This window comes from Apium graveolens, chromosome 3 (genome assembly GCF_009905375.1).
Source record: "Apium graveolens cultivar Ventura chromosome 3, ASM990537v1, whole genome shotgun sequence".
Classification (NCBI taxonomy): Eukaryota; Viridiplantae; Streptophyta; class Magnoliopsida; order Apiales; family Apiaceae; genus Apium; species Apium graveolens.
This window is the reverse complement of record NC_133649.1, coordinates 183,398,567-183,415,888: the sequence shown is the minus strand read 5'-3', so window position 1 is coordinate 183,415,888 and position 17,322 is coordinate 183,398,567. Positions and strand designations below refer to the sequence as shown.

General features: G+C 35.2%; 1 protein-coding gene and 1 non-coding gene across 3 annotated transcripts; both read right to left on the bottom strand.

Moving 5' to 3' along the window:
* Positions 1 to 1,839: 1,839 nt before the first annotated feature.
* On the bottom strand, positions 1,840 to 1,945 carry LOC141715731 (small nucleolar RNA R71). Its single transcript, XR_012572483.1, has one exon. It is a non-coding gene; the product is annotated as a small nucleolar RNA R71 (small nucleolar RNA).
* A 6,938-nt stretch (positions 1,946 to 8,883) lies between these two features.
* On the bottom strand, positions 8,884 to 17,006 carry LOC141712968 (uncharacterized). 2 transcript variants are annotated; one of them, XM_074516125.1, is made up of 8 exons: positions 16,792 to 17,006; positions 15,083 to 15,220; positions 14,064 to 14,311; positions 13,001 to 13,120; positions 12,747 to 12,903; positions 11,200 to 11,321; positions 11,021 to 11,056; positions 8,884 to 9,918 (listed from the first exon to the last, which is right to left on the bottom strand). In XM_074516125.1, the coding sequence occupies exons 2-8, from the start codon at positions 15,156 to 15,158 to the stop codon at positions 9,139 to 9,141; spliced, it is 1,539 nt and encodes a 512-aa protein (XP_074372226.1). In that variant the 5' UTR covers positions 15,159 to 15,220; positions 16,792 to 17,006; the 3' UTR covers positions 8,884 to 9,138. The 2 variants fall into 2 exon arrangements, with proteins under 2 accessions (XP_074372226.1, XP_074372225.1); XM_074516124.1 differs by having other exon boundaries at positions 11,200 to 11,339; positions 16,792 to 17,004.
* Positions 17,007 to 17,322: the final 316 nt, after the last annotated feature.

Here is a 17,322-nt window from a genome sequence, read left to right as displayed (position 1 = left end):
AAAGAAATATGCTGAAAATAGATTATAATTTGAAGCCTATACCATTCTCAATTTGTAGAGAATCTCGTTAGCTTCGCGTGGGCAGTTGAATCGCCTAATTCTGACAAGCAGAACTCAAGATACGGCCAAAAGAAGAATCAGCAGAAAAATCCTAAAACCATGTGCGGCCGCCCCCAAAACCGGTGCGCCCGCGCCGACTTTCTGCCTAAACACCAGTGCGCCCGCACTGATTTGAGCACGGCTGCCCCCCCTTTTTTCCCCAGAATCCTGATTTTAGTAGAATTTGATGATTTTGAGGGTCCAGGTCCACTAGGGGCTTATATAAACCAATAAAAAGATATTTTTAACAACAAAGAGCGAAAGGAGAGCAATAAGAAGACCTAGAGAGTACAAGACGACTACAAAGAAGAAGACTTTTGTTTTCTTTAGTATAGTTGTTACTTGGATGCTTGTTTTTTATTTGTCTTTGAACCCTAGTACTCTTATATTTTTTATTATCATGTTTTCATTGGAACCCAGGGTGACGATGAGTTCGGTTAAGAACTAATCATTATCGTGGGGTTCTATCGGATTTACTAATGGATTTCTATAGTTAATTTATTTCAATATCTTGGTGTGTGGTGATTGATTGATATCTTAGTACTGGTTGTGCTTATTCGTCTTATGTGCGTAGCTAACATATAAGATAGTGTGTTAATCTCTATTGAAGCGATAGTGAATATAGAGATTTAGAACTTGTCATGCTAGCATAGGTTCATGTATAATTGTTATGCATGATTCGTAGGTAATTTTAACCATCTTACTTGCCCTATGTAATCACGACAGATAACTTGCAGATTAAACCTTTATGTTGTCAAATTCTATAGAATATAGGGTCAACATAATTGGTGTTTATTTATCTTCTATCTCTTTTGTGGATGTATGGTAGTAGGGTATTCGTACAACGAAAGTTGGCGTTTACTAGTTTCGTGTTATCTAATTAGTTATCATCAACATTGCATATTAAGGTTAAGAACAATGACTTTGAATGAAGTAGTAATGAAGTTAAAATCCCATGTTTATCTCATATAGTTAATTCAATCACTTTTATTCTTAGTTAATTACATGTTAGTTTAATCATAGTTATAAACATCTCAACTTGTTATTATTTAGCATTGAGCGATATCCATACCATTGTTACATAGGTGCATAATCTTAAGTTAACTAAAAATAGTCTATGTAGGCACGAATCTGATTTATATTTTATACTACTTGTGAACACGTATACTTGCGTGTAATTTTAGCGCGTGTTTTCGCCCTAACAAGTTTTTGGCACCGCTGTCAGGGACTCGGTGTTAATTTTTGTTTATGTGCTTGACATCAGTGGTCGTTTAAGTTCACTGACTCGGACTCTCTTACTTAAAAGGTTTACTTTAGTCATGTGTTTCAGGTACTCTAGTTATCATTGCAATGGGAGAACCAATAGCAAATTCGAAAGCTTTGATGGATTATTCTCAACCGAAGATCAATGGCATTCAGTCTAGCATTATCAGACCACCCATCACAGATAATACTTTTGAAATCAAGGCTAGCACGATTCAGATGATACAGATTTCAGTCCAGTTTGGGGGTTCTCCAACAGAAATTCCCAATATGCACATTAGGGATTTTATCGATATCTGTGACACCTTCAAGTTCAATAATGTTTCTGAAGATGCTGTAAAACTGAGACTGTTTCCATTCTCTCTGAGGGACAAGGCTAAGAGTTGGTTACACTCTCTACCAGCTGGTTCTATCACTACTTGGGAGGATCTCGCTTAGAAATTTCTTACTAAATTCTTCCCCATGGCGAAGACAGCTACAATGAGGAATGCTCTTACTCAATTTGCACAACAATCAGGAAATCTCTATGTGAAGCTTGGGAGCGTTATAAGGAGATGCTGAGGAAGTGTCCACATCATAGAATGCTTGATTGGATGATCATAAATTGCTTCTATAACGGTTTGGGAGCACAGTCAAGATCCATGCTCGATGCAGCATCAGGTGGAGCATTATGGGCAAATAGCTACGAGGAAGCTTATGATCTAATTGAACTGATCGCTGCTAATAAATATCAGTATCCAACCCGGAGATTGCCACATGGCAAGGTAGCAGGAGTTCTTGAAGTGGATACAGCTACGGCTATCACTGCTCAACTAAAGGCGTTGTCTATGAAGATCGATTCTTTAGCTAACTATGGTGTTAATCAGATAATCAGTGTTTGTGAGCTGTGTGCAGGTTCGCATGCGACGGAGCAATGCGCTATATCTAGTGAATCAGCTCAGTTTGTGAGCCATTTTCAGAGATCGCAGCAACCAGTTCCATCCACTTATCATCTTGACAACTGGAATCATCCTAACTTCAGCTGGAGCAAAAATCAGAGTGCGATACAACAGCCTTATCAACAGTATGCAGCAAAGTAATTCAACCCTCCTGGTTTTCAACAACCGCAATACGCACCAAGTCAACAACTCTAACTTCAACAACAAACTCATGGAGGTGCGGGTATATCTTCAAATGAAAAATCTGAATTGGAGGAGTTGCGGCTTATGTGCAAAAACCAGGATCTTATATGCCAAAGATAAACTATTTCTATCAAGACTCTGGAGAACCAAATCGGGCAAATTGTTAACGCCTTATTGAATCGACCATCAGGAACGCTTTCTAGTGATACAGAAGCCAATCCAGGCAAGAGGAAAGTTAACGAACAGGTGAACGCCATCACCTTAAGGTCCAAAAAGGTCACAAGCCCCCAAATTCAGTAAGACGAAGAGTCTAAAAAATTTTGTCCAGAATGCAGGTGCATCCGCACCTTTGATAAATACAGAAAATGAGATTGTAGCTGAAAAAGTGGTGCAGAAGGATGTCGGGGTGGAACCGGAGAAGAAAGCTGTTGAAAGCAATCCTCTTGAGGGTAATATAGGGGATAAACAGGTCTACCCACCTCTGCCATATCCTAAAAGACTTCAAAAGCATAAGTTCGACAAGCAATTTGCCAAGTTTTTGGAAGTTTTCAAGAAGCTACATATCAATATACATTTTGCTGAAGCTCTAGAACAAATGCCGAGCTATGCTAAGTTCATGAAGGGTATTCTATCTCGGAAGCTAAAACTTGAGGAGTTGGAAACCGTTGCTCTAACGAAAGAGTGCAGTGATGTGCTGCAACAGAAACTACCTTCTAAGCTTAAAGATTCATGAAGCTTCACGATACCTTGAACCATTGGAAATCTGTCATTCGACAAGTGTTTGTGTGACTTGGGAGCTAGTATCAATCTGATGCCCTTGTCAGTTTTCAAGAAACTTGGACTACCTGAACCAAAACCTGTGAACATGTCTTTGTAGTTAGCTGATCGTTCCATCACGTATCCGCAAGGAATAGTGGAGGATGTCTTGGTTAAGGTGGACAAACTCATCTTCCCTTCTAATTTTATAATTCTATACTTTGAGGAGGATAATAAGATTCTCATTATCTTGGGAAGACCATTCTTGGCTACAGGACGAACTATGATCGATGTGCAAAAAGGAGAGCTTACGATGAAGGTTCAAGATCAGAAGGTCACTTTTAGCGTGTTTAAGGAAATAAAGTAACCCACAGATAAAGATCAATGCTTTAAAGTAGAGTGGGTAGATTCTATCATGAATTCGGAGCTTGATCAATTGCCAAGGTCAGATACCTTAGAGAGAGCTTTAATAGGAAAATCAGTTATTTAAGATGAAGAAGGAGCAAAGCAACTGCAGGTTTTAAATGCACCTCTGTGGAAGAGGAAGTTGGATATGCCATTCGATTCTCTTGGGTTAGTAGAGCTGAAAATTTCTCAAGAGCGTCTCGAGTCGTCTATTGAAGAAGCTCCCACACTTGAGCTCAACCCACTGCCAGATCACTTGAGTTATGCATTCTTAGGTGCACCCCCGGACAAGGGGTTGGATTATATCTATGATAATCTAAAGGGTGATTGGTCGGTTCCTTCTATGCTTATAGAGGGTCCCTCTCGTGCACCACAGAGAGTTGATAGGTTTGGTCTTGGTGATGCGCAATATAGAAGGTTGATTCGGCGTATTGAGGCCATGCATGACATCCACCAACATTTTACTGAAGATTTGACACACGCTCTCGGTACTGTTTTTCGAGACACTGGTGGCGAGGTTGATTGGCCACCTGATCCTCCACCCAAAGAGGGTGATCGGTGATCCTCCCGCTAACTAGGTATGCCTGAAATCCTTACTATTACCTTCAATGAGGACACTGAAAATTTTAAGTTTGGGGGTGATAATGTAAGGATTAGTTTGTGTGTGTCCATATAGATTCATATAGATTCATGTTGCATGTTTAGTTGTATTTCATTCATATTTTTACATGATTGTTCATATAGGACATTTTTATTCGTGTTATTATGTGAGTTCATATAGTTGCATGTGCATGCATATAACATGATCCCTTAGGTTGGGCTATTTCCGATTGATTAGTCGATGTTAATTTGAGTGTGGTGATGACGAATAGAGGGTTGTTTAAGTCTAGTGAATTGATTTGCAGGCCTAGAAGAAAAAAAAATTACAAGTCTTATAGGATTGCTTTTGAGCTAGATCATGATCATATTTGTTTATTTGTTGAAATTTAATCACTTGTTTATATCTAAAATTTTAGGTATTCTCGTAATGGCGTAAGAACTCTGAATTATTAATACTGGACAAAAACTTGGAATTCATTGCTATTATGAATAAGGCTAGGCATTAAATGGCTAGTAGCCGGTTCATAATTTATGAGTAGTCTAGGGTTGAATGAGATGGAGCGAAACACACTCATTCAGAAATTATTGAAAAAAAGCAAAAGAAAAAAAAAGAAAAAAAAATATTTGTTTATGCATAATTGATCAAGAGTGAGCTCTTTAATACTCAAGTTATTAAGTTCTAGGGGACTTTGTTCCTAGTGACCTAAGGCTTTTATAATATGGGATCCGTTAACCTAACGCTCGCTACATGGGTATTATTGCATAGGTCTTTTGGGACATCATTCATTACACGGTCAAATAAGCATATTTGTTATGTGTTCAATAATAACATGAATCCTTGTATAACTCTAGTAGAAAGGAGGTGTTGTGAGTCATTATGCGTTTAACGTCTATTCTAATCATAAACTTGTGATTATTTTGATGAAAGATAAGTTATGGTTATTGATCTAGTATCGAGAGTATATCTGTTAAGCACCCCACACACGCACGTTTCTGGTTTATGAGTTGGTTTGTCAGATTTATTCGAACTCTGTTAAAATTTATTGCATTTTTTAGAGGCGTTGGCTTATTCATTTGGTTATGGTTATTCTCAGGGGATCGATTGCATTGTCATTTAGTCGCAGCATTCATACGTTATGATATTTTGTAGTTTTTGAGTCTGTTTATGCTTGAGGAAAAGCATCGATTCAAGTTTTGGGGTGTGACAAGTGGATTTTATATCTACTTGGAACACTTCATTACAAGCTTAAGTTGGTATTTTGGACTCAAGTTATTGGTATTTTTGATGTGTTTTTGTGTTATTGCATTACAGGTAGAAGTTGAATGAATAAAAAAAGTTTTCAAAGAAATATGCTGAAAAGAGATCAGAATTGGAAGCCTAGGACATTCTCAAGTTGTAGAGAATCTCGTTAGCTTCGCGTGGGCAGTTGAATCACCTAATTCTGACGAGCAGAACTCAAGATACAACCAAAAGAATAATCAGCAGAAAAATCCAGAAACCATGCGCGACCGCCCCCAAAACCAGCGCGTCCGCGCCGACTTTCTTTCAAAACACCAGCGCGCCCGCGCTGATTTGAGCGCGGCCGCCCCACCCTTTTTTCCCTAGAATCCTGATTTTAGTAGAATTTGATGATTTTGAGGTTCCAGGTCCACTAGGGGCTTATATAAACCAATAAAAAGATGTTTTTGACAACAAAGAGTGCAGGGAGAGCAATAAGAAGACTAGAGAGCACAAGACGGCTACAGAGAAGAAGACTTTTATTTTCATTAGTATAGTTGTTACTTGGATGCTTGTTTTCGATTTGTCTTTGAACCTTAGTACTCTTATATTTTTTATTATCATATTTTCATTGGAACCCATGGTGACGATGAGTTCGGTTATGAACTAATCGTTATCATGGGGTTCTAACAGATTTACTTATGGATTTCTATAGTTAATTTATTTCAATATCTTGGTGTGTGGTGATTGATTGATATCCTAGTATTGGTTATGCTTATTCGTCTAATGTGCGTAGCTAACATATAAGATAACGTCTTAATCTCTATTGAAGCGACAGTGAATATAGAGATTTAGAACTTGTCATGCTAGCATAGGTTCATGTATAATTGTTATGCAGGATTCATAGGTAATTTTAACCATCTTACTTGCTCTATGTAATCACGATAGATAACTTGCGCATTAAATCTTTATGTTGTCAAATTCTATAGACATATAGGGTCTCAACATAATTGGTGTTTATTCAGCTTCTATCTCCTTTATGGATGTCTGGTAGTAGGGTATTCGTACAACGAAAGTTGGCGTTTACTAGTTTCGTGTTATCTGATTAATTGTCATCGCCATTGCATGTTAAGGTTAAGAACAATGTTTTGAATGAAGTAGTAATGAAGTTAGAATCTCATGTTTGTCTCATATAGTTAATTCAATCACTTTTATTCTTAGTTAGTTGCAGGTTAGTTTAATCATAGTTATAAACATCTCAACTTGTTATTGTCTTAACATTGAGCGATTGTCATATCATTGTTGCATAGGTGCATAATCTTAAGTTAACTAAAAAGAGTCTTTGTGGGTACGAATCTGATTTATATCTTATACTACTTGCGAACGCGTATACTTGCGTGTAATTTTAGCGCGTGTTTTCGCCCTAACAAAAACCGTGGGAAACGTCCCGCGACTACCCGCTGAGATCTTAGCCGCTAACGTTGTGGAGGTAGATCTATCTGTAGTCTAGGCGTTCAACTTTTGGAGATCAAACTTATGTATTATTATGACTTGTGTAAGATGATGGAAAGTAACTTGTAAACTTATTAATTAATCATTTTGGGTTTGTAATAACTTATAACTTGTGGATCTTATGACTGATACTTATCCCAATTTCATCTTTTGGACTATAACGTGTTGTGAATTGTGTATTATTGTGGGGTCACAACATGCAGTTAATTATTTTGATATAAGTTAAGTGTTATTAATGGAATGAAAGATCGTGACAACCCGGATCCCTGACCCCGGATCTAGGGGTGTTACACACTTCCACCAGAATCAGATATCACTCATACAATGTTAGCATTCATGGGTGAAATCTAGGGGTGTAAACGGTTCGTATCGAATCGGTTTTGGGATAAAAATTGAACAAAAACACGCAGAGCAATTTTAGACAATTGTCAACTGCAACCGCGCGTTAACCGCGTCCATTGCGGTTGCGAATTTGCGATTATTGTGAATCGGTTTGCGGTTCCACCACTTATTATAAAAATAATTAATATTTCTCAAGAATATAAATTTAAAATATTAATAAATTTAATTTTAATATGCTTGATAAGTGACATTCAAAACTAAAATCAGTCAGAAAAATTAAGTCACATATTTTACATCTTAACAACCAAGCTGAAGCTGAATAAATTATTAAATTAAATTAATTAATTGTCAATTAAACTGAATATATGCCAGTACTGGACTGAAATTAAATTACGAAGTTAAACTTTCATATATGCTTCTAAAAATAAAAATTATTAGGAACTTCAATTTGTGCGTGAAGTATCAGCAATCCAAGTCTTTATCTATATTTAGATTCACAAACTCTATTTTGGGTACTTAGTAGTACTCGTATGCTCGCTTTGACCCTTTGAAGTCATGACAATTAAGTATTAAAAAAGGTCAATTAATTTTAGGATATTAGGAACTTCAATTTGTGCATGAAGCATCAGCAATCCAAGTCTTCATCTACATTTAGATTCACAAACTCTACTTTGGGTATTTAGTAGTACTCGTATGCTGGCTTTGACCCTTTGAAGTCATGACAATTAAATATTAAGAAAGGTCAATTAATTTTAGAATATTAAAGAATAATTTTTATGAAAAAATAAACATGTTCACATTTTAATTTATATGATATCAAGTATAATTTTTTAAATATTTTTTTTATTAATATATGTTGCGGTTTGTAATTGCAGTTGTGATTTTATATTTTTTACAAACCGCGAATAAGTGATTATTAAAATTTAAATCTGCAAACAAACCGCGTTTTATGATTATCAGTAAAATACGATTCGGTTGCGAGTGGTGAAGCGATTTAATACGGTTTAACGGTTGGTCTCTACACCCAAAAAAAAGTGCAATGTATCAAATTTAAAATTCACAAATTAATCAGGGCTCCCCAAAAAAGTACGATGTACGGTATCTTGCGAAAGCCCAAAAAAATGAAATAACTCTATACAATTTTAAATATTTTAGAGATTAATATTGTGTCAATTTGGGGCATTAGTTGAGTATATATAGAATATATTTGACTTCACTAACAAAGGAAACCACCGGGAAAATTATGGCAGTTTTTAATTCCTAAGTTGAGGGTGTTGATTGTTTTCTATCACACATTTTTAAGACATAATTTTATTTAATATTTCATACTTATCTTTTTAAAGCAAAAGTTGAATTTGCATTTTCTATATATAAAAAAGGGGGTAAAAATAGTTTAGCAAGTGGAATGTGGCAGGCATGCCCATTAAAAAACAAGCTGGATTAACGTAACAATTAAGGTGTGTCCCAAAGGCTCATTTGTCTTTTTATACTATTTGATTTTTTTTACATCTTAGGTTAGTTCCAACATGAATCATTTTTCTAAAAAACATTTAATAGCACAATTACTGAAAAAAGTAATATTTGCTTTCCATAATCTTTCTTTATCAATTTTTTAATAGGAAGAGGACACTATTAACTTAAAATCTAGACTTCAACTTTGTACCTGTCACAAGGTATTATAGAGTGTACAGATAAAAAAACCAACTACAGTTTATCTATTTATCTGCAGTCTAAACAGAACCGCTAAAAATGTGAACATTCTGTAGTCTAAAGAACAAAGGTTATTACGCTCTCGGCTACCCCCGCATTTTAGGACCCACACTACTGCCTAGAGATGGGAGCCATTGCAAAAGATGACTGTTGGCCATAATAACCAGCTTCAGTCTGATAGGTCAGATAAGAGTCGGCTGATGGGGCCGGAAATGGAGGAATAACATTAAATTGAGCCCCCGTAGCAAGAAAAGGGGAGAAGGGTGGTGGCTGCTGTTGGGATACACCGTAACCGTAAGGTACACTAGGCATAGACCCCGAGTTCTGCATGAACGGTGGTACGGGATATGACTGCATGGGTGGTGGAAGCGGTGGCATGGGTGGAGGAGATGATGGCAGTGGTGGTTTCTCCTCTGGAGTAGAGGACTCTTTGGAGGCATTTAGGTTATTGTGTTGCATTGCATTCGGATGCAGGAAAAGCGGTTGAGTATTTTGGGATGGAATGTAAGCACCGTGGTTCTCAATCTTGGTTCGCTTTTCAGGAGGACAATCATCTGAAGACTCATTCATCGCACTATTGACGCCACTCTCTGAAGCCAAAGTAGACAACACATAACTCAGCATTTGAGCTGAGGATGTGGACGCTGTGAGTTTCGCCGCTACAGCAGCTGCAGCAGATTTAGGATCTTCAAAATGATTGGGCATTTCAGCAGGAGTTACCTGTCGTGTGTACATCACAGGAGCTGTTTGTTCTTCATTCCCAGTCATGTAACTCTGTTTCTCTTTCGAAGTTAACGTTTCCTCGCCCTGATCAGCTGGAGACTGCACAGTACTTCTGTTTACAAATTGTCCACAAAGACCGCCAGCAAGGGTTGAAAGTGATTGTGCAGCCTGCATATACATATCATGGAATTAGACAATGCTTTGATAAAAGATGCCCTCCTAATTCAAACTACTTTATAAACTTTCAGGCATTAGCAATAATAATGTTGCACATTTCAATTGATTAAACAAGACGGAACCAGGATCACCACTTCTTTAGCCATGTTCACCTATCAGTTTAATCATCCTACCATCTCACTAAACCACCATCAGTCTCTAGAAAAAAATTGAGAACACAGCTCCGCTTCTGACATGAAACATGAATAGTGGAACTTGGTATCATCAAAGTTAATGTATTAGTGAAGATAATTGAAATAAATACACTTAATTATTTAACATATTTAGGGAGTTTAATTACAGCCACATTAATCAGTGTCATCTTTTCCAGTCCCATTTTTGTTTCCTCATCCAGGTAGTCCTGTTTCTGAAACTTCTTATTTCAGGCAACAGCTACTTCTTGTTACAAATGTTAGAGCAGGACTGCGGAACTACCCACAAAAAACCCCACATGAAATAGATATGTCCGTATACACATCCCTGTATCTTCCATCCCACTTGGATGTTCAAATTATATTTATTAATAAAAGCGAATGCCTCGAAGTGCTGGAAGTTTATAGTTAAAGTATAATATCGACCAATTAGATTCATTTCTTTTTATATGCAAGAAGCTATCAACAAGTATCAACAAACACTGGTATTAAATATCACTCCATCTAGGCTTATCAGTGGACCGCAGATCCGATCCGATCCAACCTGTTTTAATAGGTGGATATGGATTGCTCTTTTACATTCTGATGACTAATAAAAGTTGAGATACTAGTTTAATTGCTTAACTGCTGTAATTTTTTCAGTTTTGATTCCATCAGAACATAATCATTCTTTCAAAATGTTCATTTCGACCTGGAGAAGTCAATTCAGGCATTTTTTAGAGGGAGCAGCATACTTTTGGTTGTAATATATGACCTACAAAAAAGTGATGTCACTGGATAAAATCTTCGCACGGTAGTACAACTACAACTTGCCAAAAATATACAACTGTAAAAAGTAGCATTATATATCATAGAAAATAAGGACTTCACTATGCAACATGACAAATTACCAAATTACTTGCCTGAATTTGATTGCGAACATGACCTAGCTTGATTTCCTGGTTTTTTGGGGGGAAAGAGAAAAAAAATTATTATAAAAATGGAAGGACTAGTTTAGGAGAACAGGAAGCACAAAAGAAGGCTAGAAGCCAAAGATACATATATTTGATCAATTAAATTTAATAACATGGTGCCGACTAACCTGTTCCTCAAGAGCCCGTCTGAGATGAGAGATGAGATTTTCTCTAGAAGATTGCATAGTCATTAGCTGTACAATGCAATCGTTCAAGATAGTGTGTTGCTCCTTAATCTCCTCTATTATGCCTGATCCATTGAATTGCGCTGTTCAGAAAAAGAGAGATTTATATATTCTTAATAATATGCTACAGGTTAACAAACACTAAGAAAAACCATAAACGACACAAATATACAAACCGAGTCAAATATACAATCTATGTGAGGCAAGAGTTCAGTATAGATCTATTAACTGACCCTCATCAGCAGGAGACAAGAGTTTAAGCCTCAAAACCCTCGTAAAAGATGTTCAGTTTCTCTTAGTAATTTCACAGTACAATATCCATACATTTAATTATAGAATAAAATACAATTGACTGGAAAGAATGAATGATTAAGACATTTAAGACCGTCTGTAAGATAATAAATATATTTTGATGAATTAAGAAACAAATGATTGGTTATATAAAAAGTCGTGGCTGAATGATTAATAAAACAGGTTACCGCGTATAACCTGCATAGATCTTTTGGATCATTCTACATGATTAAATGTTTTTTTCTTAATTTTAATTGTGTCAGTTCTAAACTATCGGAATTTATGTTATTACATTCACATTATATAATATAACAAGTATTCTTATTGTATCTAATTGAATTATTATTATTTTATTCTATATTTGCAATTATTATTATCTTAGTAAAATTATAATTGTAAATTACTATTATTAACGAACTTTTTATTATGCCTATTTTGTTTTAGTTGTATGCTACAACATCAACTTCAAATTTTCCAAAAATGTCTTGTTTCTAATTGATTACGTGAAAACATATCTTTGTGTATTTACTAAATATTCTTATCTAATATTTGATTGGGACATTAAATTAATAATCTGTTAGATACAATTATGAACGTGACAATAATTGATTCCATGCATATTATTTCTCAAATTAGTTTTAACATTCAGAATTTATGTTCAGATTTTTCAAATAACTCATTTAATATTAATATCATCAATTCAAATATCTATTCATTTAGAAAATTCAAGTCAAAAATGATTTTTTATTAGTCAAATAGGCCCCCAAGTTTATAAGGACTTCAATATTAACGAATGATGCTTCAAACGACACAATGTACTCTCAATTGATTTAACATATCACAAATTGTAATACGTCATTACACTCAGTTCGTAACTGTTTGCGAACTGCAAAAGCGTCACATAACATGAGATTACATAGACATATGTTACTATGAGTTTTGAGGCGTAAAATACAATTCATCTTTAGATATATATATTACGAAATATAACTAATAGTACAATAGAAGAGCAGGGATTTCAACTAAAAATCAACACTAAAAAACACCAGAAGGATATCAGAAACACTAGTACAAATTATGACAATGGTTTAAGTGGGCCTTAAGCTATCACATGGAACATCTTATAAAGTTTGCATTAAAGAGAAATATCAATGAATTTAAATTAAAATGGTTAATCATAAAAGACTGTCCCTGATTACCTGATTCAATACCCCCGCCAGTTTCTTTTTCGACTTTTTGAACACAGGTAACCGCATTCCTACATTTGCTCAATATAACATCTTCATCCAGTTGACTGCCATAGACAGTTTGATAACCAGAAACTATTTTGTCCAATACATTTCCAGCAGAATTTCTCTGCTCAAAAGATTATAAAAGTATGTATAATGTTAGCAGATTATGTTACAAACACTGTATGAAGATATGAATTTTGAATTATCAAATGGGTATCCACCAATTTAAACCCTGAAGAGTTTCTGAGTTTGTTATTTGTGTCCAGCTTTTTTCCTACGAGCTCTTCCCTGAGAAGCTGACCTCGAGAGCCAAAGACTTTCCGTTCCTCCCAAATATTTATCTGCATCAAGAAAAAAACATGAACACAATATTGAAAACCCCCGCACATCATTAACTCAATGATCAATAATACTCTGACTAGTGATTAAGTTTCAGTTAGGGCAAAGGAAGAAAACTGGAACTCATAACAAAACAAAGATTTTCCACTATAACTATGACCATATTGTATAAAAGAATGCAATTCTAAAGGAAAGTGGCATTATGCATCTTCACACCACTAGCTAAAGAAAATTATAATGTTACTCCATGACAGAGGATTTTATCATCAGCATAAACATAATGTTGATTTACGTTTCCATTGTGATATACATTTACTAATAAACGCTCTTAAAATATAAAAAACATTTCTTATAGGACTTGGGGGAAAAAAGTTGATCCCATAAAACGACTACAAAAAAAATACAGAAAAATACCTCATAATTCATTTTTTTATTCACCAAGTGAAAAAATAGGGTCCACATTGACTAGGATGTCTTGATGTCATATCCAAGCATTGGTTTTTAAATTTACAAGAAATAAGATATCAGCGACTTCCATTCGGTGAATCTGGTTGTTAGATATAGCTTCTGTTTCAAATATAAATGTGTATTCCAAACATATAATTTTCTTTTATAGGAACACAAAGTCGAGCGGCAATAATTCCAACTTAACTTTTTTCCACTCGAACATACCGAAATTGGTGTTAAGTGACAACTTCCACAAAAGAAAAGCATTGATGTTAATTAGAAAAAAGAGTAATTGGTGTTTATATTCACTTGTACATAGATAATTATTATAAATTCAAATTCTACTTATATTAATTAAATATATATCACCCCATCCCACCCCAGAATAACAAATAACCATTTTAACATATTTGTCAAATCTATGTATCCCCGCACAATGCACCCCCATATCCGGATCCTTGCTTTTTAGTAAGAAAGTATAGCTCTTCAACGACGTACCAGCCGTAGCGCAGCATTTTTCTCAAACTCTTGTCCAGCTTCAATTACATCACGAAGAGCATTTGGAAGAACCTTCCAAAACTCACCAACAAACTCTGCACCCTTTCGCCTACTGTTCTGCAGGATGTCATTTGATAGATACAGAAAAGCCAACCGCTGTTCACGTGGGGAAGAATGGAATTGACTTTCCCATGTTTCAACGACACTCTTTGCATTGTTCATATGAAATATACACCAATGGGATAAAGCTTTATCATGTCAAGGATAGCATAACATAGTGAAGCATAGGCATAGAATTGCAAACAGGTAAAAAACAACTAATAAGTCATAACCAACTTATGCTTAAAGTTAAACTAATCCGGCCTCAACTCCCCCACCATACTGGAGATATTGAAACATATACTTTGACCAACCCTGTAATAAATAACTTATGTCATTTCTTCGCTTAAATAGAAAGCAAGAACAGGGACCAATTTTACATAAAGAATATAGAGATGAAAGAGCCTTCTCGAAATGACAGCTCAGTGTCTGAGTTATTGCACTTTGACAACCATCTCAAAGCTAGATCTTGGAAAAGAGTGAAATTTACATGATTTCCCTCTAATGACAATAATGCCGTCTGCTACTACTAAATACAGTATTAATTAATGTAAACTACAGCCTGCCATGAGAATGCAAAGTAAAAGTATAATTCAAAGACTAGAATTTAAAACAAGAGTAGAGATTAGTACAAACTAATTAGATCCACAAAATACTGAACCGTGTATTAAAAAGGTACAAATGTAGTCACCACATGATCCACATCTGAACTAAATAAAGAAATCTAGCAAGTCTAGTGACAATTTAGAAACAGCAAAGGTCTCTACAAAATTTCTAAAGATACAAGCACAAACTGTAATTTAAAAATATATGATGGATTGGAATGGATGTAATTGTATAATGTCAAACATACATCATAAGTTGCACAAAGCCACAAACATGCAAACAAGAATGTGCTCACCAAACTTGAGCAAGGATACTTTCAATACTCTGCTGTGAACTGTTGAGCTTGGCCAGCTTCTCCCTCAAAATTTGAGGATTAAATGTACTGCCCATCGTCGTCAATGAAATCCACCGAAATGACAGGGCACCAATAACAACTTTAAAGCAGGAGCAACCTTAAACAGAAGTAGGAAATAAGTATTGATACATATCCTTGTCAACAATTAAAAAACACTATTTTATAAGAAGGGACCTTTAATTAACATAACAAGGTGCAAATCCTGTTTCAACCATAACCCGGAGAGGAGAGTTTCCCTTAATGATTACAATTTCACAGTTTAATGACAACACTTTTCTGCAAAAAATGACCCTAAACATACTTTGCAAATAAATATAGGCATCGTCCTTATACCATTTATCATTATAGGTATTTATATTTAGATGTTCACAAGAATCTGGTCCAAATAAACAGCAGGAAGGGAATTAATTTCTTTGGTTTCTCATGAGGTGCAAGTTAACACTTAAGTTAACGTGTTTCTAATATTTGTCAAGGTAAATATAAGCAATAAGGAAAATATTTTAGAGCTGTAAGTAGCAGGCACCAAAGGAGGATACTGACAACTTTTTCTGATTCTCAAAATCAGGATAAATTACTTCCTGCCTTGAGGCTCTACCATACATGCCTTCCTCTATTTCCACTTCTTATGATTGCAGAGAGTAACAAGTGTTAAATGATGTAACTATGTTAGAACAATTCGTTACCTTTCAGACTAAAATACTAGCACCAAGAGTGAATCTAGCTGTCAAAAGCAAGCAATGAACCCAGAGCTCGAGATATATTTGTGCTTTTAAAGGCCTCGAACTTAACATGGCTAATCGATTTGGGATGTTACAATGAGACGTAGGGAGACAACCTTATCTTGGCCTAGCATTTCTTGGCACAAGCAGGTCCTAGCTATTTCTTCTTGTCCTGGTTGATTCTACAAGGGAAAATACTCCCCCTAAGCTTCGCAGGTTTGGGCTTACTGACTTGGATGCTATATTAATGGTACAGATATTACATCTCATCTTTTTCTAGAATTCCCTTTTTCTAGGTTCACCATTCAGCAGGTACCCAAAGATCATTGTTTTATTCCCCAACGATGGAAGCAACTGGTGGATCATCTATCAAGCCTTCATGAATTGGATGACCATTCTACTACTAAAAAACTTACATGTCAAGTCATTCTTTACACTATTTGAAGAGGGACTGATAAAAGATTTTATCTTAACAAAGTCCTTCCCGGGGATTGATTAATAAGGCACTGTATCATAGTGATTAATTATTGACTCAAAACCTTAATGTCATTTCATAAACGTTGTTTTAGAGATAGCTCTGTATTATATTAGACTTGGTAATTTCCAATGGCACCAATCCAGTAATCTTTTGTTTGTCCATAATTCAATTACCAAGGTTGATCTTTTTTATTCAACTTAATTCCCATACAGCATAATTATAAATTTAATTAAAACAAAACAACAAAAACAGATCACAAGCACCACAATAAACTTCAATTCCACTCCAGATAATGATTCCCACAAATTACAACCAATTGGGAATTTTTAAAATCATAAAAAGCCAACAACTTTACACACAATTAGCGAAAAAAACAAACATACAAATCAATCAACCGATGAATTAAAAATCAATTAAAAGCAAAAGACTGTGCTAATTATGGTAATCAAGATGAAGAGAGTGAGTACATACCAGAACGAAGAACAATTTAGAAGCTTCAAGGCGATATCTTCACGAATATGCGTGTATCTATAAAGGAAGAACCAATAAGTAGTAATGAGAGAGAGAGATTGGTATTTATCTCGAATTCGAAACAAGTACCGTAAATCCAATTTTATGCAAGTGTTGTGTCCAAACTCCAAACCAGTTTGAACACGGTGCACCGTGCGTCCGTGCACATTATATTTTCGTATTTTACAAAAATTGGATTCCATATTAATTATATAGAATTTTTTTCTAATTAGTTAATTATCGTTTTTAGATCAATTTTTAATGGCAAACTATCATGCAGACTTTCGAAATTACTTTAGTTCAAATTACAGTATCTTTGTATTATTGTTCATATATATGATCTTTTTACCATAAGATTAACGCATTCATATCATTTTTATGTACTTTCATTTTACCTAATTGTAAACCTTTATCGACCAAAATAATCGTTTACCATGACTTAAGTAATTTTAATTATTAATATATTTTTTTGTTTTCAGAGGTAATATCAGT

What these genes read in the sequence shown, in the direction of transcription:
- LOC141712968 (XM_074516124.1), bottom strand. Translation starts at nt 15,158, where the DNA reads ATGGGCAGTACATTTAATCCTCAAATTTTGAGGGAGAAGCTGGCCAAG. An exon ending in ACTCTTCAGGGTTTAAATTG is followed by an intron (nt 12,904 to 13,000) that starts GTGGATACCCAT and finishes TCTTTTGAGCAG; the next exon opens with AGAAATTCTGCTGGAAATGT. An exon ending in ATGTTCGCAATCAAATTCAG is followed by an intron (nt 9,919 to 11,020) that starts GCAAGTAATTTG and finishes ATGTATATGCAG; the next exon opens with GCTGCACAATCACTTTCAAC.